This window comes from Callospermophilus lateralis, chromosome 11 (genome assembly GCF_048772815.1).
Source record: "Callospermophilus lateralis isolate mCalLat2 chromosome 11, mCalLat2.hap1, whole genome shotgun sequence".
In the NCBI taxonomy this organism is placed as follows: Eukaryota; Metazoa; Chordata; class Mammalia; order Rodentia; family Sciuridae; genus Callospermophilus; species Callospermophilus lateralis.
The window spans coordinates 3,781,249-3,804,502 of record NC_135315.1 but is presented as its reverse complement, the minus strand read 5'-3'; the positions used below and the strand labels follow the sequence as shown (position 1 = coordinate 3,804,502).

Sequence of the window (23,254 nt, the reverse complement as noted above, 5' to 3'; positions counted from 1 at the left end):
CTTTCCCCTCTTCTTTCGCCCATGCTGTTCATTCCCTCACTGTCCACACTCGCTCTTTTAATTCTCTCCATCCGTCCCCTTCCTCCTTCCTTGGGAAACTGTTCGGTGCTTTGTCTGCTGGTGGACGCTGCGCACAGCTCACCCTTTCTTTCTCCAATCAGGATGGCGGCCTCGTGGAAGAGCCCACGACTTCACCGTTTTTGCCTTCCCCAAGCCTGAAGCTCCCCCTTTCCAACAGTGCACTCCCCAATCAGGCCCTGGGTGGGATTGCCTCAGGGCTGGGCATGCAAAACTTGAACTCTTCCAGACAGGTAAGGCTGGGGAGAAAGCTGACTGTGGTCTCTGTTCACCTGCCCCTTAGAAAGATGTGTTCCATGAAAACACTCTTATTTTCCATTAATACTTTTATTTTAAAATACAATCAAATATGGAAGAGTAGTTGAAAATACCATAAGAATTTCTGTCAGGTGTTTCAGGTAAAATCAGGAACTGAATAGGGGTTCCTGAAATTTAACAGTGCAACAGGAAATGTTTGTTACTTTTACACTAAACCAAAACATACTTGAGTCTTCCCATGCCCTGGACACCAACTTCCTGCTAATTTAAATGCTGATGTGTTGCCAAGTCGTACTGAGCTGGAAGAGAACCCAGGCACTCCCCTCCCATTAGAAGCAGAGGAGGCCTGTCTCGCCAGGAGGTCCCCCAAGGGCCTGGGAGGCCTGATTGTCTGGTTCTCCATTTCTCCACCTTCCTGTGGATTCTCTGACTCGATGGTATTGAGACAAACAGCACTCTGATGGCTACAGGCCAGCCCTCCTGGCTGGTTTTGCAGGGAAAAACGCCCACACACACCTTTGCCCCTTTCTTGAAGTATATCTAGTGTTAGGGAGTCTGAGCAGGCCCTTTTGTGCCTGTGGTCTCCAAGGGATTATCAATGGTGTCCTCTCCACTCAGAGATCCCAGTTGACCTTCAGTGCAATCCTGGCTCTTGGAGTTGCTAGCTTTGTTTGGTAGGAATCTCCCTTCCAGATGTTCTGCTGTCAGGAGTCAGCAACCCAGCAGCAGTGTGTGCACAGGATGGGTCTCCTGCCCTGTGCCTCCCAGACTGCTCTTCCAAGAGAAAGCCAAGAGCATCTTGCTGCACCTCTTTGTTAGGTAGCTCATGACACAGTGTGGAAAATGCACCCCAGACAGACTTACTGGATTTGACACAGGTTAACTACCCAAATTTGCCAGTTGATTCAATTCCAAGGTTTTTTGAAATAATAGATATATTTCCCATTTGAAAATGTCACTCTTCTCTGGGTCAATAGTAATAACTATACATTCTTGCCCTTTAACTCTGTCCATAGATATAGCCTTCTGGAAATGGCTGCCTGAATGTGTGTCATTCAGGCAGCCATGTCCACATCACTGTTTTCAGAAATACTCTGTTGTTGGTTTCTGTAAGTTGACAGCCTTGTTGGGGACACTTTAAAATGCACTATCAGGCAGAGTGCAATGGCACATGCCTGTCCCGGCCATTCAGAAGGCTGAGGTGGGAAGATCACAAGGCCAGCTTGGGCAACTTAGTGGGACCCTGTCTCAAAATCTTAAAAATACATAAAAAGGACCAGCAGTGTAGCTCAGAAGTAGAACACCCCTGGGTTTAGTCCCCAGTACTGCCAGAAAAGGGGCTGTTATCATACGGCTCCTGTGAGCTTAGAGCATCAGCTGCTTCTGTGGCTGACTGTCCACCCACTATCACCAGTACAGATAGTATTGGTCCTAGGTGTGGTGGAACAGTTGGCAGTGTTGGGAAGCAGAAGCCACCTTGCATTCATAGGTGGGTAGCACACTACTTCGCCCACCCGTGCAACTGCCTACCTCTGCTCCCTAAAGTCCATCCCGTCTCCCTGCAGATCCCGAGTGGCAATCTGGGTGTGTTTGGCAATAGTGGAGCAGCACAAGCCAGGACCATGCAGCAGCCGCCGCAGCCACCAGTGCAGCCTCTTAACTCCTCCCAGCCCAGCCTCCGTGCTCAAGTGCCTCAGTTTCTATCCCCTCAGGTCAGACCCGGGCCAAGTGGGCGACATAGGCGGGTGCTTGGTGGGGACTTGGCCATATCCGAGACACTCTTTTAAAGTGAGAGCTGAGTTAATCGACATCAAAGAGGAGTCCTTGCTGTTTTAAACCTGTAAATCTATCCTAACCTTCAGGAAGCTATTTGGCCCTGCTGCCCCAGGAGTATCCCCAAAGCCTTCTACTCAGGCAGCTTCAGCCACCCAGCCTGCCACAGGTCAGAGCAACTCTGAGGGAAGACAAGTCGGCACCCCACCAGTGGTGCAGTTTGTCCTGGGCTTGCCTTAGAGAGTTACTCTGATGAACCTGATGGTGGTCCTGGGTTGCTGGAAAGGGCAGGGCAGGCTGCTCTGTTGGCAGCTTGGGCTGTGGAGGAAATGACCCCAAACAACCCAGGACTGCCACACTGTGCTGAGAAGCTGAAGGCAGTCACAGAGAGCATGTGTAGAACATTCCATAATTTCAGGCTTTGGACTGAGTTTTTAATCACAGTGTAATAGTCCTTACCCTCATAAGAATGTTTAGTAATTGATTGTTTTTGTTGATAACACATCAGAGCTCTACTTGATATGTCATTCTGGGGCAGAGGGAGGCTGTGCCCTCCCAGGAAGGAGCAAAGCATCCTGAGGTCCCTACCACCTCTGGCATTCTTCCAGCAGAGGGAAAACTGCCTTCTCCCCTGAGGCCTCTGTTACAGGAAAATATTTGAGATTCCTGAAGAGTCTTGTGTTTAATCGGTTCCAAAAGGAAATGTACTAACCCATCAGTCTTCCATTATTTGTAAAATTTAAGTCTCGGTTGACTTTTTATTGCTATAACAAAATCCCTTATCCTGGATAAGTAATAAACGGCACGGGCTTGTTGCTCATAGTTTTGGAGGCTAGAAGTCCAAGATCAAGGCACTGGAGGATCTAGGGTTTGGTGTGGGCTCTCCTCACCCATGGTGAGTTCATGCGTCCTCACATGCAAACAGGGGCAGTCACACTCCTTTGGGCCTCTTTGATGAGGGCTCTGATTTTACTCAGGGCTCAGCCCTCATGACTCAGTCACCTCCCAAGGGTCCCAACTCTTAATCTATCATATCGAAGGGCAGTGGATTTCAACACTGGTATTTGGGAGTCACAAACATTCAGACCATGGCATATAAGAAGACAGTATTGGTATACAGAAGCGAGCAGGATGTGTGGGAATAAGCATTATTCTGTAATGGTTTGGACCAGTTTGTGCACTTATGGAGACGGCTAGAACTTGGTAGAATGCTAGTTAAATGTGTTAGGATCAGGGTAAGCCTCCATACAGACAGGCCTCAAAAGATGGTGTCTCAAACAAGACAGGCATTCCTCTCTTTCATGACAGTGTAGATAGAAAAAGCTAAGAGCTTGTGGGGCAGCTCTGCCACAGCTACTTGCCGACCTCAGGAAGAAAACATGAGAGGACAGGACAGCCCTTTGTGTGGATCGCCTGGAGGCTGCTGTATGCCACTTCCCAGTGCATGCTTCTGCCCACAGCCAGCACCACAGCCACACCCAGCCTGAGAACAGTTAGTGTTGTGCCCCACCCTGAGCAGAGGACTTGTCTCAGATATCACTCATTGCCATGCTATCTTGTTTTCTCAATGAATTCCAATGTGATCTCCGTATTAGCTATACTGTTACATGCTATTTTTTTCTTTAAATTGACTTGCCCTTTTTAACTTATTTAAAGAAAATTTCATGTTTACCATAAGTAGAAAAATCAATATTTTTCTAATAAATATTAGACAATTACAGGGGGTTTTTTGTTTGTTTGTTTAATTGTACATGGACACAATGCCTTGAATTTTATTTATGTTTTTATGTGGTGCTGAGGATCGAACCTTCTGCCTCACATGTGCTAGGCAAGTGCTCTACCACTGAACCACAGCCCCAGCTCATAGACAATTATTAAAGTAAAACATCCTCAACCATGTTACACCAAAATCATCTTGCATGCCTACCTGTGATATTAAGATCCATTTCACACTTTGGAAAACATTGAAATAGCCAGTGTTAGCCATACTTTTTTCAGAGTAGTGAATTCCAGTTGAAGGGACTTCACTGAGTGGGAGGCAGGTGGGTATCCAGGTCAGCTCTGCAGAGAGCCACAGGAAGACTGGGGGCAGTGGTGTCCAGCCAGAGGCACATCTGCTCTGTAGCAGCAGTGGCAGCATTTGGAGTGTGCACACATGGGAGGGGCTTGCTGAGCTCCTGGGGGTGCAGCTCGTGCAGGGGATAGGCCCAGGGGCCTGTGTGAGAGACACTTGCCCTTGCCTGCCATCTTTAAGGCTTTCACTTTGGCAGAACTCAATCACTGATAGGAATAACCCAGAACCACACATGGGAATCTAATGAGTAACTGAAGTACTTAGGGAAAGAAATCTCTAAAGACTCTACCCCTTCCTTCCTCCCTCCCTCCTTATTCTCAGCATGTTAACTACTAATGCTAAAAAATGTCCATAGATGTTCTAATGGCCTTTGAAGTCCAACCCTGAAACAAATATAATTATCATTTAATAAATTTTGAGTCTCTGAAACACTCTGCAGACAAGTAAATGTTCTCACAGATGGTGCTGACAGTGTGTCTTATGTCAAACAGGTTCAAGCACAGCTTTTGCAGTTTGCAGCAAAAAACATTGGTCTCAACCCTGCACTATTAACCTCGCCAATTAACCCTCAGCATATGACGATGTTGAACCAGCTCCATCAGCTGCAGCTGGTGAGTTCATAGGTCGCCTAAGCTACAGGCGAAGGGCAGCATCCCGCATACTTTTCACTAAGCAACACACACCATGGATAGCCGTGGTTGCTCTGACACTTCTCTTCCTGGTGTGATGTGTCATCAAGACTGTTCGTGAGTTATAAAGCTTTTCACTAAGGGTGTTTTTACGAAGTTTTGTAAGTGTTTTGGCCCCTGCGTGTTCAGGAGTCTCAGATCCAGTTAGGCCATCTCTCCTTTGAGCTTTTAGCTTCTCATCTGAGCCATAAAACACAAAAACTCATTTTGAGTGACTCTTTCCTCAATTCTCCCAAGAGTGGTTTGCACAGTACCCATTCTACAAACAGGTGAGAGTCGCTTCATCGTGGGTGCTAGACGCCTTGGAGCTTAAAAACTTGATTCTCTCCTAGACCCCCATTGAGAGTGGCTGATGTGAGTTGGGGGCACACCAATAATCCCAGCTACTCAGGAACCTGAGGCGGGAGGGTCGCAAGTTCAAGACAACCTCAGCAACTTAGCAAGCTCCTATCTCAAAATAAAATATAAAAAAGGACTAGGGGTATAGCTTAGTAGCAGAGCACCCCTGGGTTCAGTCTCCAGAACGGAAAAAAAAAAAAAAAGAGAGAGAGAGAGAGTATGGCTGCTATGACCCAATTATTCTTAAAAGTTTTATGATTTAATATATCTTGATTTTTTTAATTTTTAAAGTTTTATTCCTTTTATCATAAAACACCATGTTGTTATATTCCCTAGGTGTGTACTAAATTGATGTACACTACAGGGCCTGGTCTGTTATTCCATTCTTTGATGTGTGGGCACCTGGTGTTTAGAAGTCCTGGTTGGTGCCTTGTAGGAGTCAGGCAGCAGAACAGCGGGAGCTTCAGGGGCCTCTAATGGATGGCGCCCCAGTGAGACTTTTGCTTATACAGAAGTCTATGGGCCCTTGAGGCCCCCGCCTCAGTATTTTCAAGATGTGGTTTTTAAGCACATGTCTATGGAGTTTGGACATCTGGCTTTTCAGTCAGTAGCAGGGGAGGATGAGGCCGCCAAGTGGAAGTGTCCTTAGAGACACTGTGGGTGTTCTGACTTTTCTGAAAAGCACAGAGCTCAAGACATAGGGTAGGGTGGCCTCAGCCTGAGGCTCTTTCTTGGTCCATAATGGGGATCGGGGAGGCTAGCGGTACTGGGTTTGGGGCAATGCACTTGTGCAGTCCTATGGCTTTCAGTGCTGGCGGCAGCAGCGGAAGACCCTACCCTCAAGAAGGAGATGCTGTGCTGTGAGAACCAGACATACCTTATAAAGCATAGGGATTTAGAGCCGTTGCCATAGAGCAAGGACATGCAGCACTGGACAGTGCTGTGGGCCTGACGTGCCAGAGTTGTTCCTTCACCTGGAGAGCTCCTCTGGCCCCAGGGTGCAGAACATCAAGAAAATGCTGCATTATGTTTAGTGTATTCTGTTCTCAAATTTTTTCCCAGGATTGGAGAAATAAAATTCAGTACTTCCTAATGTTCAGTTTTAGGGCCTCCATAAATCCACTTAAGTGAATCCATAATTAATGAGGCATTTCTAAGAGCTTAATCTCTACTGTTATTTGGATTCTATTTTAATTAAGTTCTCTTGTCAAAAATATATCCCAAAATCCATGTTGTAAGAAAAAAAATGTAGTATTCTACCAGCATTTTGAAATAATCAGCTGAACACAGGGTCTGCACCAGCGTACTTAGAACCATGAGATCACCTTAGCCCATACTGGCCCCAGGTATACTTGCCGAAAGGACTCACAGACCCATATTTGGGGTTCTGTTCTGGTTTTAGTTCCCACAGCACTGTCTGAGGTAATCACATGGCCTCCAGGTGCTTAGGAGCTATTTAGTACCTATTCCTTGATTGGGGCAGCTTGTTTTATAATCTGGCCATTCTGGACCTTAGCCTCAACCATGATAAGAGTAAGTTTATTTTTTATTTGCTCAATATCAGGAAGTTGAACCATCTATTGATGGCTGTCTAATAACATTCTAACTTTTCTTTCTGTCAATAGGCATACCAACGTTTACAAATCCAGCAGCAGATGTTACAGGCCCAGCGTAATGTTTCCGGACCCATGAGACAACAGGAGCAGCAAGTAGGTGTCACCCAGCCTGACTTTTGTCATTAGCTTTGATTGTCCCTGATAGAAGAGACAGTAACTGATGAATTATTAGATTGTCCTTGATTATTTTTTTTTCCCAGGTGAACCTCCCCTTTCAAAAGTCCTGGGACTGGCTAAGTTTGGGAGGAGGTTGACCCAGCCATTGAAGGCCTAGATGTGAAAACACTTGGAGTGTAGAAAAGCCATGCATATCACTTCACACTGGCTAACGTGTATGTGTCTCTTCCTGTCAGGTTGCGCGCACAATCACTAATCTGCAGCAGCAGATCCAACAGCACCAGCGCCAGCTGGCCCAGGCCCTGCTTGTGAAGCAGCCTCCGCCGCCACCACCCCCGCCGCACCTGTCTCTGCACCCCTCTGCAGGCAAATCGGCCATGGACAACTTCCCCCCTCACCCCCAAGCTCCTGGCCTACCTGACCTGCAGACCAAAGAGCAGCAGTCTTCACCCAACACCTTTGCTCCTTACCCTCTCGGTGAGTCTCCTGTGGCCACCGCACTGCACTGTGGTGGGCAGCATGGCTGGCTGGTGCTGAACAGCATGCCAGGACTGCAACCCCAGAAAGACCCCTAGAGCAGGCCTCCAGAGGCCTCTGCAGAGGAAGCAACACCAGCTGCCTCTGCAAAACAAAACATTGACCACAAGGTCTTTCAAAACCCCAGAGAAATTCCCATTTCCACTGTTGCGTCAGCACAACCTGTTCATTCCTAGTTTATTTTTCGTCCGCTGTTCTTTACCAGCCACTGTCCTCCAGCTCCAGCTGCAGGAAAGAGCTTACAGTGGTTCTGCCAGTAGTGTGTTCAGACTCACTAAAGCAGGCCCTGCTCAGGCAACCTGACAGGAAGAGAGACATACACGTTAGCCAGTGTGAAGTGATATGCATGGCTTTTCTACACTCCAAGTGTTTTCACATCTAGGCCTTCAATGGCTGGGTCAACCTCCTCCCAAACTTAGCCAGTCCCAGGACTTTTGAAAGGGGAGGTTCACCTGGAAAAAAAAAAATCAAAGACAATCTAATAATTCATCAGTTACTGTCTCTTCTATCAGGGACAATCAAGGCTAATGATATGAGAACTGACCCTCCAGAGCATGCCCAGTATGTAAAGCCCACAAATCTTCAGAGCCACAGTTGCCGCCCTCCAGGTCATACAGGCTGGCCAGGAAAGACATGCATCACGCAACCAAAGGCAACAGAGGAGAGACGTCACCCAGAGCAAGGGGCTGCATTTCAGGCCTGTTTATTGCTGTCAAAATCTGCAGACACAGGACAAAGGAAATCAGTAGCTCAGAAAATATACCCTAAAGGATAAAGGCCAGTTGAGTGACAGAGAATTTGCTACCAACTTGTAACATCCCCTTGCAAATGCTAGCACTTGTCTCTGAAAAAAGTGGCAAGTTCTACTCATAGGAACACCTCCTGCTTCAAGCATAACAATCATGGTTTGTCTTTAACATGAAACTGATCAGTGTTAGACTGGACTGTCTTGTCCTTTCATTCCTGTCCTGTCCATTAATGCGCCTGATGTCCAAGAAGTGGTGTCTGATAGTTATTGCCTAACCTAGGAATTAACTTCCTGGGTTTGAGTCCCAGCCCACCACCAGCTGGCCCACTGCTAACTGTGGCAACTTGTCGCACTGTTCTTTACCTAAGGTTTCCTATCTCTAAAGTGGAAATGTTTACCACATAGGGTTTCTTTAAAGATCAAATGAGTTCATATGTGAAGTTCTCACACAGTCCATAGCCTGTGGCAAACACCATGTAGTACATTTGCTTTTCATGTAGGCTCTTTCTTCTGTTTTAGGAATGGTTGTTCTGGAAACTAATTCCATTCCACCTGTCATCCTCAAATGCTCTAAATCCAGCTTCTACTGTTCACCTATCCTCTTGACCTGCTTTGGAGAATAAAGTGCACTCATCTCTGCTCTGCAAGATTTCTTTCTTAGTGTAATGAAAGAATTCATGCAGTAAATCTTCAAAATCTGATGAAATTATTTTGATAAAATGTTCTAATATTCACATTACAGTTTTAAATGTACTGAAAATGAATAACTAGTAAGATATAGGAAACTTTACCTTCCCACTGACTGTCAGCATCTCTGCAGCTGCACATACCGAAAGTCTCTTAGGAGCTAAGCTAGTGGTGCCAGGAGCCAGCAGCCCATGCCTAGTCATGGGCTTCTGTCCACCTTCTGTCTGCATGTCCAGCCTCCCTGGCTATTCCATTTCTTCCCCATGGAGCCAACCACCTATACAAGAAGATGAGGCCTACCTACAGGAAGAAGTGGCTTTGGTACCCAGTGGCTTTCGGAGCTGTTGAGCAGAGAGTTGACTTTCACCTTGATGACTAAAGAAAAACCAAAGAGTAGGGTTTAAGTTTGAGCTTCAACTAGGCAGCATTTTGATGAATAAAGAGAAAGCCTCTACAAACAGAGGCCTTACAGAGGAGCTCTGGTGTTTTCCAGGGGCAGTTCATATTGGCCCAGGCCAGTTTATCTACTTGTGAAGGAAGAGTTAAGAGAGGGGTTGGGGCCAAATTGTGGGAATTGGATGCTCTGCTGGCCCTTGCCTTGTGGCCCCTCATCTGATAGATCTGTACAAATGGAAATGAAAGCAAGAAAGTAGGCAGTCTCTAGGTAGTATCCAACTGCAGAAGTATTTTGTTAGGTCTACAAAGTGTGTATCTGTCTCTATCTTCTATGTGTCCCCGCCCCCCTCTCTCTATCAATTACTAACATTTAAAAATTGAGAAATTGTCATTTGAGCACTATGGTGGATGCCTGAAATCCCAGTGACTCAGGAGGCTGAAGCAGAAGGATCACGAGTTCAAAGCCAGCTTCAGCAACTTAGTGAGACCCTATCTCTAAATATAGTATAAAAAGGGCTAAGGATATGACTCAGTGATTAAGCACCCCTGGGTTCAATCCCTAGTACAAAAAGGAAGAAAAAATGGGAAATTATCAAATAAAAATTATTCCTGGCGTCTTTTAAAATTGCCAGGCCAAAGGAGCTGGGGATATAGCTCGGTTGGTAGAGTGTCTACCTCACAAGCACAAGGCCCTGGGTTCAATCCCCAGCACCACCAAAAAAAAAAAAAGCCAGTAACATTGGCTGGCCAGGGACAGTGGTACACACCTATAATCCTGGTGACTCGGGCGGCTGAGGCAGGAGGATTGCAAGTTTTAGACAGCCTGAGCAACTTATTGAGACCCTGTCTCAAAAAGAAAAGCCTGGGACTGTAGCTCAGTGGTAGAGCACCTCTGACTTCAATCTCCAGTACCAAAAAAAAAAAAAAAAAGTGGCCACACCGGTCAGGGTTCCACATGGCAGTATCTGGTTGCCCAGTAGCACCTGCTTTCACAGTTCAGAGCCTGTCTGTCCTGCTGTAGTCTCTGTTGCCCTCCTCACCTTCATTGGAATTGTCTACCTGGCTCCCACAGGCATTTGAATTTGCAGCCCCTGATATAAAGTTAAGAACCAAAATGTTTGGCACCTTGCCTAATAGTAGGGTTTCCTCATTGGGCACCACATGGTGTGTAGGTGGGTGGGTGTATACGGCATGCAGACTGTCACTGTTGAGTGATCCGTCATGCTGGGCTGCCCTGCCACAGGTGGCTTCCTTCCAGCCCAAACATCTGGCCTACCCCTTAGTGGCATCCCTTTCAGGAATTCTTCACTTCAGCCTTTGTGTTATGGTCCCCATCATCTTTGTCAGCCTACGTAGTTCTGGACCTTGGCAGATCCCTAGGAGCATCAGCTCACCATTCCAGCTGGGATGGCAAATGGCAGCTCCCACTCACCCAGATAGTTCAGTTCCTGAAAAGCCATTTGTTACACAACTCGCACTCTTTCAGAGAATGCTTGTGTACCAGAAGTCCACTAAAGGTAGGTCTAGTTATTCAGACCAGCTTGTTCTATAGGCAGAGGGTCATTTCAAAAAATGCCCTGAAATATGAAAGATTTTCCTTCCTGTTTGGCTCACTGTTTTTGTGTTGGCTCTGACTGAGTAGCCTCAGGACCATGTTCAGCCCTAAAACAAACAAAATGAGGAGAATTGTGGGATGTACTTAGTTGAAGATTGTTGGAATTTTCATTTTAATTGAGGAATAATATTGCTTAAAAAGAAAGAAAAGAAAAATGTTGTTTGGAAGAGAAGCATTTTTCACCAGCATTAACAATGTGTTTCGCTATCAATGAAGCCTGGAGTGAAATTGGGCAGAGGAAGGGGAGGTAGGTCCTAATGGCATCTCTGTTTTCAGCTGGACTGAACCCAAACATGAATGTCAGCAGCATGGACATTACCAGTGGTTTGTCGGTGAAAGACCCATCTCAGTCCCAGTCACGCCTCCCTCAGTGGACACACCCCAACTCCATGGACAGCTTGTCCAGTGCTGCTTCTCCTTTGGATCAGAATCCTAGCAAGCACGGTACGTCGTGGCCAGCACACCCACAGAGGGAGTCACTCCTGGCTCATTCGTTGATTATCCCATTGTAGGGAATCTCATTCTGTACATTTCTATATACCCAATGCTGAAAATGGAGTAAAAGCATTTCATTCTTTTACAGAGTACATAAGATTTCAACTAGTTAAGGATCAAACTTATTGAAACTCAGTCATCAGATCTTAGCTTCAAACCCAGAAATCACTGAAAATACCCCAGAGCCTGTATGCTTGCTTTTTTTTTTTTTAACATCTGCATTCCTAAATCACAAAAATGAGTCAATTCTTTCAATAAAATAATAAAACACAAAATCAAATACTTAGAAGGGAAAAAGAAGCAAAATGTTAATCATCAAAGGTAATCACACTGTTAAGCATTAAATATAAACTTCCTGGTGGCGTTAAACATGAAGGAAATTTAATATGTTCTCCACAAAATCTGTGCACCTTCCTTGGCAAGAGGGAGCCCTGACACCTGTGGCTGGTTGGTTTAGTCTGTGTAAATTTAACACCTAGTTTGTTCTTCCATAATGAGCGTGGCTGACTGCAGGAGGGAAAAACACAGATAACAGCAATTGTGGCAGCTAACCATTGTCCAGCTAAGACATTGTCCCTAGAAAGGTTATTATAGGCAGCCTCCTGTGTCATAGAGATTTCCAGCATGGGGGCTGGGGTTGTGGCTCAGTAGAATGCTTGTCTACTTGTGTGAGGTACTGTTCGATCCTCAGCACCGCATACAAACAAATAAAATAAAGATATCTTGTCCATCTACAACTTGAAAAAGGAAAAAGATTGTATAGCTCAGTGGCAGAGCCATGAGCTATACCTCCACCCCAGCACTGCAAGAAATAAATATTCACTAGACCCAGAGGAACACACCTATGGTCCCAGCTACTCGGGAGATTGAGACAGGAGGATCACTTGAGCCCAGGAGCTCAGGGCCAGCCTGGGAAACAGACTGACTTAAGAAAAAAATGGTTCCCACTTGACTAAGTAAAATGGTTCTTTAAGAGTTTTGGTCCTTCGAGGACTAACTTTGGACTAACCAAAGAATCCTAGACAGACAAGGTCTGATGATTCACATTACTCTGACAAACCTGGAAGGGAAGGCTCTTTGGCAGCCCTTGCATCTTGAGCAGAGAGTACTCACTGGGATCCTATTTCTTTCTCCTGTAGGTGCTATCCCTGGAGGTCTAAGCATTGGGCCTCCAGGTAAGTCCTCCATTGACGACTCCTATGGCCGGTACGATTTAATCCAGAACAGTGAGTCACCAGCCAGTCCTCCTGTAGCTGTGCCCCATAGCTGGTCACGTGCCAAATCTGACAGTGATAAAATCTCAAATGGCTCCAGCATCAACTGGCCCCCAGGTAAGACCACACAACACCTACAGCAGCAGATCTGAACACGCCCTGAACCTAGGAGGAACAGGACCCAGGCCACATGTTCTGGAAGCTTCAAGCCCACCCCTTTGTCATTTCCATTGGGAATCCATTTGTCAGATCAGTGTGGGTATCAAGCCTTGTTCTGTGGCTCCCTAGTCCACTATCAGGAGTGGCAGTAAGGCAGTGGGGAAGGGACACTGGATACCATCTGGCCAGAACATACAGGCCTGGTATGTTGGCTGTAGTACCCGGTTCTGCTTTGTTCCAAAGGAGAGAGTGATTTCACGAAAGACTCTGTAACACGAGCCTGAATTGAATGATCATATTATAAAAATTTCCACAATCAGGAAAATAATATTTTTAAATGTCAGGAAGCAATGTGAAGGTTCTCTAGCATGCAACTTCATTTGATTTCCACAAACAGAATTCCATCCTGGAGTTCCGTGGAAAGGACTTCAGAATATCGATCCTGAGAATGACCCTGACGTCACTCCTGGCAGTGTCCCCACCGGGCCTACAATCAACACCACCATCCAGGATGTCAACCGCTACCTCCTCAAGAGTGGAGGTGAGGAGGGGCCCTTCAACCTGCCTTCAGCTGGAAGGTCCAGCCTCCTTCAGAGATGCCAGCAGGCAGTGTAAGCTGCGGGGCAAGTTGGCTGAGACCCAGCTGCTGGGCTACTTCTGTCACCTGTCAGCTGCAGCATAGGAAGACTGATTTGGGGGACATGATCTGTAGAGGTTGAGTGTCCTGCATCCAGAATGCTTGGGGCCTGAAGTGATTTGGATTTCAGAGCTTTTTGATTTTGGAATGCTTACAGAGACTTAGTAGTTGAGCATACCCAGTCCAAAAATGCAAAGTCTACAGTGTGCCAACTACATGACACTGAAGTTTCCTTGAATTTCAGATGTTCAACCTGTATATCATATTATAGCATTTTTTAAGGTTACATTATAGAATCACATTTAACCTTTATCTGTTTAATGAAAAAGTTTCCACCTGAAATCTCTTATTAAACTGAAAAGGATTTAGGAAGACCCTTTTCATCCATCTCAATCTGTTTTTCCTGGCACAAATCTCAGTGCCAATTTTTAGCACACCCTCTGTCAGACTTCAGAGCAAGAAATGCTGGGCTGAGCTATGAACTCAGAAAACACACAAAGACTTGAGGTGCAGTTTTGAGGCTTTCTAAGGTGTGCCCTTAAAAAGGAGGCCTGAAGAGACATCTGAGAGCCATCACTGAGAAGGTGTCTCACAGAGTTCCCACAATGTTAACTTAGGTTTCCACTTAAAGTAAGACCTGCTGGAGTGAGGTATTTGCTTTGCTGTCAGAATAGAGGAGCCTGCGTGAGATGGCAGGGACAGCCTGAGTGGAAGTCACACCTGTGTGTGGCAGAGCAGGCAAAGCAAGCCCATGTGTCTTGACAGTTGTGGGTAAGTGTGATGTGGGTTGTGCTGATCCGGGTATTAGAAGCTAAAAGAATCAAGGTTTCATGGTACACAGCAGAGCTTCCAGAGCAGGCACAGATGGAGCTACACATGACCCTTTGACCTCTGGGGGGCAGCAGGAGTGTTGCGAGTGCCATCCACCATCTGGCCGGGTTTTCTGTGATGTGGTAAAGGTGGCCTCAAGAAGCACCTGGCTTCTGGTCAGAGCCAAGCAACTGCCTCTGGTTCTGTACCTACCTGATAAAAGAGAAAGACTTAAGAGTGGAAAGGAATCCAAGCTGAGAAGCACATTGGCCATCGAGACAAGATAAGAAGATGGAATCCAACTCTGGATTAAACACATCAGCTGCCAGGGGCAGTAGCCACACTGTGATCCCGGAAACTCAGGAGACTGAAGCAGGGGGATCCCAAATTCAAAGCCAGCCTCTGCAACTTAGTGAGACAGTCTCAAAATAAAAAGTTAAAAGGGCCAGGGAAGTGGCTCAGTGGTTAAATACCCTGGGTTAAATCCTCAGTACCTAAATAAATAAATAAAATTGGAGACCTGCAGAACGTAAATATGTTCTAATGGTTGTCAGCTCTGGTGAAGAGGTCCCCTACAGCAGGGCATGTAGGAGGTGCCACATACCTGGGGGCCCTGCCTCGGAGACTGTAGCTATTAAGCCATCAGATTCTGTTTGTAGTGATGAAGGCAACAGTCCATCTGTGTCCAGGTCCCAAGTCCGAAGAGCCCTTTCCACCCTTGCTTCCAGGGAGTGTTCTCTGCTCCACCTGCCCACCCCTCCCAGCTTTGTGAGTGGGAGTGACAGTGCACAAAGCCACATGGAGCTGATCTCCATCCCAAGGAACCAGGTGTCTTGAGGGTGCAGGGAGGGACTTCCTCAGAGCAGAAAGTACTGCTCTGTGGGCACCATATTTGGAAAGGACGCAGTTACTGGGACAGTGTCTCCACTGTGCCTATGTCCCCAGAGGGAACTAGGAAGGGAGATAAAAGGTCAGAAAGTGCTCATGTTTTCATGTCAGAATTTGTAATGAAAAGCTTGGGGTTTGCATTTCATCTGTGGCTGTGGTTTGAACCATGAAAGGGTGAGGATTGCCCTGCATTTAAATTGTTACTGTGCAGGGAACAATCATGTGACATTTTACAACTCTGACCTGACATTTTAAATATTCTGGTGGTGCATCTTCCTCCATGGCTTGATGTGACCTCACCCCAGAGCTCATGCTCTGTCTCCTCAGCCTTCAGGAGCACCCCACACAGGCCTTCCCACGGGCTACGGGACTGACTCAAAGGTATTCCTTATCTGCCTCCTGGCACCACACCTCCCTATCCAGCCTTCTGCCCAAATAGCAGCTCAGGAGGTGATCTGTATGCTGCCCCTCATCCCATCAGAGCTGCTGATTGCACATCTGCCACCCCTTCTTAGTGCCATGTTTGGTTCTGCAGGGTCCTCCCCACCATCCTCTCAGAATGCCACACTGCCTTCCTCGAGTGCCTGGCCGCTCAGTGCCCCCGGCTACAGTGGCTCTTTGAGCAGCATTGCCTCCTCACCTAGTGCTGCAGGTATGAACTGGCCTCTCCACTTGCAGGTAGCATTTTCTTTCTTTCCCCAAACAAACTGACAGGCCTCAGCTGTTCCCATTGGTCCCTTTACTCTCCTCCTGAGTGCTAGAGCTGGTGTGAGCCTTGCCTTGTGTGACTGCGGGACCTCAGGCACATCTGAGTCCTCACACATGGAGTGGAAGTGGGGTTGTGAAGATCAGGTGATGTATAAGGCCCCATTGCAGACCTAACACAGCACCAGCCTGAGTGGATCTGCTTCCTTCTCTCCTCCCCCATGACTACAAGACAAGGAGTATGTGAGTCTTGAGAAACTCAGAGGCAGACAACAGCTGGGAATTACTTAAATTCCATGACAGGTGGAGGAGACTGGCAGGTCCTGGTGTTAAGTAAGCCCTGATATTCGCAGAGGGCCTACCTCCTCCTGCCTGGATCCACCTGGTATCAACTAGACACAAAAACTGTGTGTCGTATTTATAAATTATTTCATATCTCTGTATTCTATCAAATTTTTAAACCACTGTACTGTGCCCATATGAGAATAGCATTTAAGGTTTTTTTCAATAAGAATTTTTATAATTCCATTACCTTGGGGAAAAAAACACTTTCAATGTAGTTTAGCATCTTATTAAAAAAAAAAAAAAACAAAGCCGGGTGCAATGGCACACACCTGTAATCCAAGCTTCTCAGGAGGCTAAGGCAGGGGGATCACAAGTTCCAGTCCAACCTAGGCAATTTAGCAAGGCCCTATCCAGCTGCAGTGGCGCACACCTGTAATACCAGAGACTTGGGAGACTGAGGCAGGAGGATCTCAAGTCCAGAGCCAGCCTCAGCAACAGCAAGACGCTAAACAACTCAGTGAGACCCTGTCTCTAAATAAAATACAAAATAGGGCTGGGGATGTGGCTCAGTGATCAAGTGGCCCTGAGTTCAATCCCCAGTATCCCCCAAAAAGGGGGGTGGGGCTGGGATATGGCTCTGTGTGGAGTCCCTTGGGTTCAATCCCTGGTACCGAAAAAGAGGAGGGGTATATATTTAGACTTTTAAAACCTCCATAGTCATTTGGCTAAAGAGAAGAGCAAAACCGTACAATCACTTTTCCTTATCTCTGAGTCAGTCTTATATAGCATTTCGTTTTTTGACATCTTTTCCATGGTTAGCATTTGTTCACTGTGAAGTCAGAGCCATCTTGGGCACCAGGCTTGGAGAACCACACTTGTGCTATGAATACTGGACACAGTGGACACAGGAGCATGCAAACGTCCAGGACTCTGCTCATTCCAAAACAGTGTCTCCCCAACCAGCATGCCAGATGTGGCATCTTGGCCTCAGGGCAGCTGGACTGCTTCTGTTTCTGTGGCAGGTGCACAAGGGGTGCCTCTAGAAGCTGTGGGAGATTGCAGTGGCAGCTGGGGATGGTCGCATGTCAGGAGCGTTGCCCTGACAGGGGACTGCTACCTAAAGAAATTATCATAAGGAAGAACACATGGACATTGTGGCCCCTGACCGCACCTGATCTGTTGCATTACTAGATGTGTCCCGGTAGGCTTCCATGGCAAGTTATCCTCAACGCTGATTTCAGAAATGCTATTTTCTCTGTGGCAAATGTTGGCTATAGTGGCCGTGCAGACTGTGAGCAGAAACTGAGAGTAGAGCATTGCTAGGTGCAGTAACACATGCCTGTGGTCTAAGCTACTTGGGAGGCTGAGGCAGGAGGATCACTTGAGTCCAGGAGCTCAAGACCAGCCTGGCCACATTACAAGACTCTGTCCAAAAAAGGAATTGGAAAAAAACCGCGTGCTTTGGGCCTTGCTTCAGGATGTGGTATTGGTGTTTCTTTTCTTCCTGGTCTGCTGGTGTCACAGAGTGTGTGCCTGCTCCCCAAACCCAGCAATTGCTTTTCTTCTCTGACTACAGAGTGAACATGCTCCGTTTCTCTGCCTTCTAGGTAAACTGTCAGACATTAAATCAACGTGGTCCTCTGGCGCAGCCTCCCACACGCAAGCCTCTCTGTCTCATGAGCTGTGGAAGGTGCCGAGAAACACTACTGCACCCACCAGGCCCCCTCCAGGGCTTGCCAATCCCAAGCCTTCCTCCACCTGGGGTGCCAGCCCCCTCGGCTGGACCAGCTCCTACTCCTCTGGTAAGTGCCTTTCTCTTCGCAGCTGTTTTGCTCCTTTCCTGGGGGCTGTACTTGTGGTTTTGTCCCCTCCCTTTTCAGGATCCCTGCATGCTCCCTGGAGACCGGGTGGGTCTGGAGGGAGCTGAGGCTTCCCTGCACCTGTGGGCTTTGGTTGGCTGAGCCCAGCTTTCAGCCCCTGGGTTACGGTTCACTGCAGCTTTGCTTTGGGCCAGAAGGTCCCAGGTGGTCCCGACGCCTGTCCTCTGTCCTGCTATGCCATGTGCTGATCTCCCAGGGAGGCCCATTTGGCCTTAGCTTCCCATTCCCATCAGCCCCCACCAACCAGCACCAGTGTCTTGATGTCTCCTTCTTGTGTTTGCTTCTCCACAAGACTTCATGGAACACAGGGGCTTTCCAGGCCAAAACAACCAGCAGCTTGGAGAGCGCACTGGTGCTATTGGGCTCTGGGGGCTTCCTGCGGGTACCTCAGGCTAACCCTGAGGGATACGAGAAGGGTACAGGGGACTTCAGAAACTGAAGTTCAAGTCAGCAACAGATAGTTTGAGAAAGACTGTTTCAGGCCTTTTAATAGTGGCCCTTAGCCAAGTGTGGTAATTCAAAACTGTAAGCCCAGTGACGGGGAGGCTGAGGAAGGAAAATAGCAAGTTAGAGGAACAGTCTGAGCAACTTGGACCCCATCTCAAAAAATAAAAAGACTGGGAATGTAGCTCAGTGGTAAAGTACCCTTGGGTTCAAACCCCAGTGCCAAAATAAAAATAATAATGGTAATAATAATCCTTGTGGATTTGCTTTATTTCGTTAACATGCAGAATTTTAGCACATTGAATGTAAGTTGGAGGGTCAGGGAAGACCAGAACTTCCCAGGTGATTCTCACCTGTCCCGTCACATCCCATCACTCATGGCACAGGTGGGAATGTACAGGCCTCCGAGCTGGTGGAGACAGCCAGGAAGTGGGGATTTTCATAGACACAGACAGGTGTCTGCAGGGATGGTGAGATTTGGGTTGACCAGAAGATGCCCAGGGACTCCCTGGCTTGCAGGGCTTTAGGGCTTGCCATGTGTTCTAGATAAGGTTAGAAACCTAGAACAGGGCTGTGCCACCTGACTCTTCAGCCTGTCACTGAGTTCTTGTGTCCTGGACTTGTCACACAGGTTCTGCTTGGAGCACCGACACCTCAGGAAGAACAAGCAGCTGGCTTGTTCTTCGCAACCTCACACCCCAGGTAAGGCCCCAGCACAACAGGAGGGGTATCCTTCATACCCACAGGGACACAGAGCACAGTCACAGAAGTGCCACTTGGCCCTGGTGCAAGCAGTGGTGCAGAGACCCTCTCAGCCTAGGAGCACACAAGGCAAGTGGAGCCGGGCTCCAGCTGCAAAGAGCAGATACAGGGCTGCTCTTAACCATGTGCTTGATTATTCATTCACCCTTAGGGGGCTCGAAAAGCATACCCTTGTAAACAGAACTCTTGTCTTCACCGCCCACTCAAGAGTGACTTGGCCAGCTCAGGCCTTGTGGCCAGCTAGTAGTCACCATTCCTGACCTGCACACACCTGCAAGGCCACAGGGCCACCAGGCCCTGGTGCCTTTTGTGAACCACAGACTGTGGGATGTGCCCTGGTGAGAGGGCAGCAAAACTCAAAATGGAATTTTTTTTCCTTCCTCTGATTAGTTTAACTCATAAAATATAACTGAGGTGTCCAGCATTCCAGGTGTGCCAGAAGTAGCACATGTCAGCGTGTCAGTAAGCCTTTTCAAGGAAAGACACTTTCCTGGCGTTTTAGTGCATCCATTCGCAGTGCCTTTGAAGAAGATAGTGGAAGTGCCCTGTGCTTTCTCCCCAGATTGATGGTTCTACACTGCGGACGCTGTGTCTGCAGCATGGGCCTCTCATCACATTCCATCTGAACCTGACTCAAGGCAACGCTGTGGTCCGCTACAGCTCCAAGGAGGAGGCGGCCAAGGCCCAGAAGTCTCTGCACATGTATGTTTCCCCTCATTCAGCCCTGTGCTGCCAGATGGCCTCAAGCCCCAAGCACCTGGGGGGCATTATGTCCTGAGGCTGCCTCCACACCCCCCCATGGGCCTGTGTGCCACAGGAGCTCCACCTCTCAGGTCCTGGGTCCTGGAAGCCTGAGATCAAGGTGTAACCAGGGTTGGCTCCTTTTGAGGCTTCTCTCTCCTTGGCCTGTAGACAGCCATCCTCTCTCTGTGTCCTCTGTGTGTGTCAATGTCCCAGTCTCCTCATATAAGAGCCTCAGTCATGTTGGATGAGAGCCACCCACGGGACCTCAGTTAACTGAATCAACTCTCTGAAGACCTGTCTTTTCAATGCAGACATTTAGAAGCAAGGGGTAGGACTTAAGTGTATGAATTTGGAGTAGGAACTCAGTTCAGTTCATCACAGGTGTCTTGTAATGAGTGGGTTTCTACTGATGGTTCTTGCTGGAAGTAGAAAAGGCTCCCCAAAGACCACGTCAGGTCCAACCACAGAAAGGAGGTACCCTCACACTGCTCAGAGGGCACCATCAGCAGTCCTCACAGCCAGCCCCAATGCCTCCTTAAATTGTGCATTTGACAGAGTATAAGACCTACTCAGAAGCACCCCTTGAGATATGAGGCCTTGATATTAGTTCTTTTTTTCTTTTTTAATATTTGTTTTTTAGTTGTAGTTGGACACAATACCTTTATATTATTCATGTATTTATTTATTTATTTATATGTGGTGTTGGGGATAGAACCCAGGGCCTCGCACATGCTAGGCGAGCGCTCCACTGCTGAGCCCCAGCCCCAGCCCTAGCCCTGTGTATTAGTTCTTCCTGGTCTTAGCCCAGTATGCAAGTGGCACTGATGCTGAGTGGCCCCAGTTTCATGGTATCACTCATGAATTTATTCACCTGCTGTGCCCACCAGTTCATGGCTGCCAGAAGTCCAGGCAAGGGACAGAGTCTAGTTGAGAACTGGCAAAGCCCAGCCCCAGGATGACACAGGCCCCAGGATGACACAGGACCCAGGCTCACCTCTCCCCATGGCATAGCCCCAGCCTCTGGAAGCATACTCACCTGCCTGTTTCCCCTCTAGGTGCGTACTGGGAAACACTACCATCTTGGCGGAGTTCGCCAGTGAAGAGGAAGTGAACCGGTTCCTAGCCCAAGGCCAAGCCCTGCCGCCCACGTCCAGCTGGCAGTCCAGCAGTGGGAGCAGCCAGCCCCGACTGGGCGCCTCAGGCAGCACCCATGGGCTGGTACGCAGCGAGGCAGCCCACTGGAACACCCCCTGCCTGGGCGGCAAGGGGAGCAGCGAGCTGCTGTGGGGCGGGGTGCCCCAGTATTCCAGTAGCCTCTGGGGCCCGCCCAGCACCGAGGATGGCAGGGTGATCGGCAGCCCCACCCCACTGAACACGCTGCTGCCTGGGGACCTGCTCAGTGGGGAGTCCATCTAGGGCCAGGGTCACCTGCACCAGGAGGAGAGCTGACCTTTCCAGTCCCGGGCACTGTGGCCCCTGGACCAGCAGCCCGCGGCCCTTTCGAGTACCTCTGTCCAGTTCCGAAGACGAACCTTCACCGCAGCCCTTGTGAACTGTTTGCAAAACAGTGCAGGCTGCGTTTGGTCAGTGTCACGTGCTAACGACAGGATGTTCCTCATAGCTTTTTATTTTGTGTCGTCTTACGTTTGTATGGTGTGTTGTCATTTTGAGTTTTTAAGTATAAAAGCTGCTTAGAATAGTTCTATCATGAAGGGCACTTTTCAGATTGTGGGCTGGAAAGGGTTATTTTATCACGGGGAGGGAGGGAGGGAGATGGAAGCCTATTAAGTGAGCCTGTGACGATTATGCACATTACCAGAGGCGGCGGGTGGGGCAGGGCATGTCGGGCAAGGTCGCTGGCACTGAGCAGAGCGGCACCGTCACCCTTTGCCCTCTGTTCCCCTGGATCCGCCTATGCACATTACCCTTGTTTCATTACTTTTTCATGTCATTTTTTTTTAATCCCAAAAAATATTTTTTAAAAGTTAAAAAAAAAGACATATCAAACATGCAAATACTTGAATCCAGCAGGCCAATAATGAAATGTGAACACTTTCTAAGTCTAATTCTACACTTCCAGGTTGACATCAGTACACAGAAACAGGCTCTAGGAAAAAATTATTAAGTTCATAGCCTATGTGTGCGAGTGTGCATGTGAAACAGTGTGGGGTATGTGTGTGTGCACGTGTGCTCCTGCACAGTATGCACTTCGTGTGTGTGTGTGTGTGTGTGTGTGTGTGTGTGTGTGTAGAGTGCAAGGGATTTAACTGTGGGTTTTCCCTTTTATTCAGTATATGCTTTTATTTGGCGCATTGGTCAAACGTTTGTTATTATTAGCTTCTAACTTTGCACTGAGGTGTCCCTGCCCTTCCTTCAGCTAATCCTAAACAGTAAAGAGAATTCACAGGACAGGGCTGGCGACAATTCACGTGTAAATGTTTACTCAAGGACTCTGTTATTGCATCTAAAACTGCAGTGTGTATCTCTGGAGAAATGATATGTATCTCTACCTTTAGCAGCTTTTTATTGTGGACTAATGCAAGAAGTCATTACCAGAGTATTGCACCATTTTCCATTTGGAATATAAAGTTAAAGAGAAAGAACTGATGTTGAACTGTGGCCATAGATACTTGTAAAGAGCGACGGTTCCGCGGCAGCAGCGGGACAAGCACTTGGACGTGGTTGAGACTGCTTTCAGCGGAGCCCGGGGTTTGGGCTCCCACCTGTTTACAGACCTTTTTTTCTCCTTCAGACTTTAAAATAAAAATTTTAAAAAGGAATTTAAAAAAAGAAAAAAAAAAAAAGACTTCGGTCGTAAAGAACCCTATTTTCAGAATGCAGACGCGCTACTTCAGAGCTCTGGGATTGGACAGTGCCGTCCCCCTTCGGCCGTCGTCGTGGACTCTGTCGACTGTCCTCGCCCCTTTGTCGAGGTGACGAGGCGCTGTGGTCACTGTCTTGCACATGCCGGACGCGCTCTCAGGAAAGCCAGGGCTCCCGAGGGCAGCTCCACACCATTTCATGTATTTTTAAACCCAACTCCTAGCACTGAAGATGTTATTAAAAAAAAATGATAAAAATTTTAAAAAAGAAAGAAAAAAAAGAAAAAAGAAAAAAAAACACAAAGATGAAAAATACCTAATCTCTAATGTGTAGCAGTTACATATTTACCAAATAATGGACTCAAAAAAAATAGATGTTTGAAGAGTGCTTTATATATTAAAAATTGCTTTATGTTTTAAAAATGATCAATGTTTTGATTGTTTTGCAAGGAAGAAAGACAATGGAATAACATACCCTCCAG

At 47.5% G+C, this 23,254-nt stretch overlaps 1 protein-coding gene across 9 annotated transcripts in view; it reads left to right on the top strand.

Annotated features, from left to right (window-relative positions):
- The window catches only part of Tnrc6c (trinucleotide repeat containing adaptor 6C), a 121,608-nt gene extending 99,907 nt beyond the window's left edge, over positions 1–21,701 (top strand). For 4 of the 9 annotated variants that reach the window (XM_076871104.2, XM_076871106.2, XM_076871105.2 and 1 more), the window contains 13 exons: positions 138–311; positions 1,902–2,048; positions 4,675–4,794; positions 6,837–6,920; positions 7,181–7,421; positions 11,204–11,371; positions 12,562–12,753; positions 13,193–13,336; positions 15,666–15,782; positions 17,728–17,922; positions 19,076–19,146; positions 19,769–19,908; positions 21,006–21,701. In XM_076871104.2, coding sequence (XP_076727219.1) covers positions 138–311; positions 1,902–2,048; positions 4,675–4,794; positions 6,837–6,920; positions 7,181–7,421; positions 11,204–11,371; positions 12,562–12,753; positions 13,193–13,336; positions 15,666–15,782; positions 17,728–17,922; positions 19,076–19,146; positions 19,769–19,908; positions 21,006–21,366 — 2,154 coding nt within the window. In that variant the 3' untranslated portion in view covers positions 21,367–21,701. The remainder of the gene's footprint in view (positions 1–137; positions 312–1,901; positions 2,049–4,674; positions 4,795–6,836; positions 6,921–7,180; positions 7,422–11,203; positions 11,372–12,561; positions 12,754–13,192; positions 13,337–15,665; positions 15,783–17,727; positions 17,923–19,075; positions 19,147–19,768; positions 19,909–21,005) is intronic. The other 5 variants (XM_076871107.2, XM_076871112.2, XM_076871111.2 and 2 more) reach the window with 5 other exon arrangements.
- The last annotated feature ends 1,553 nt before the right edge of the window (positions 21,702–23,254 follow it).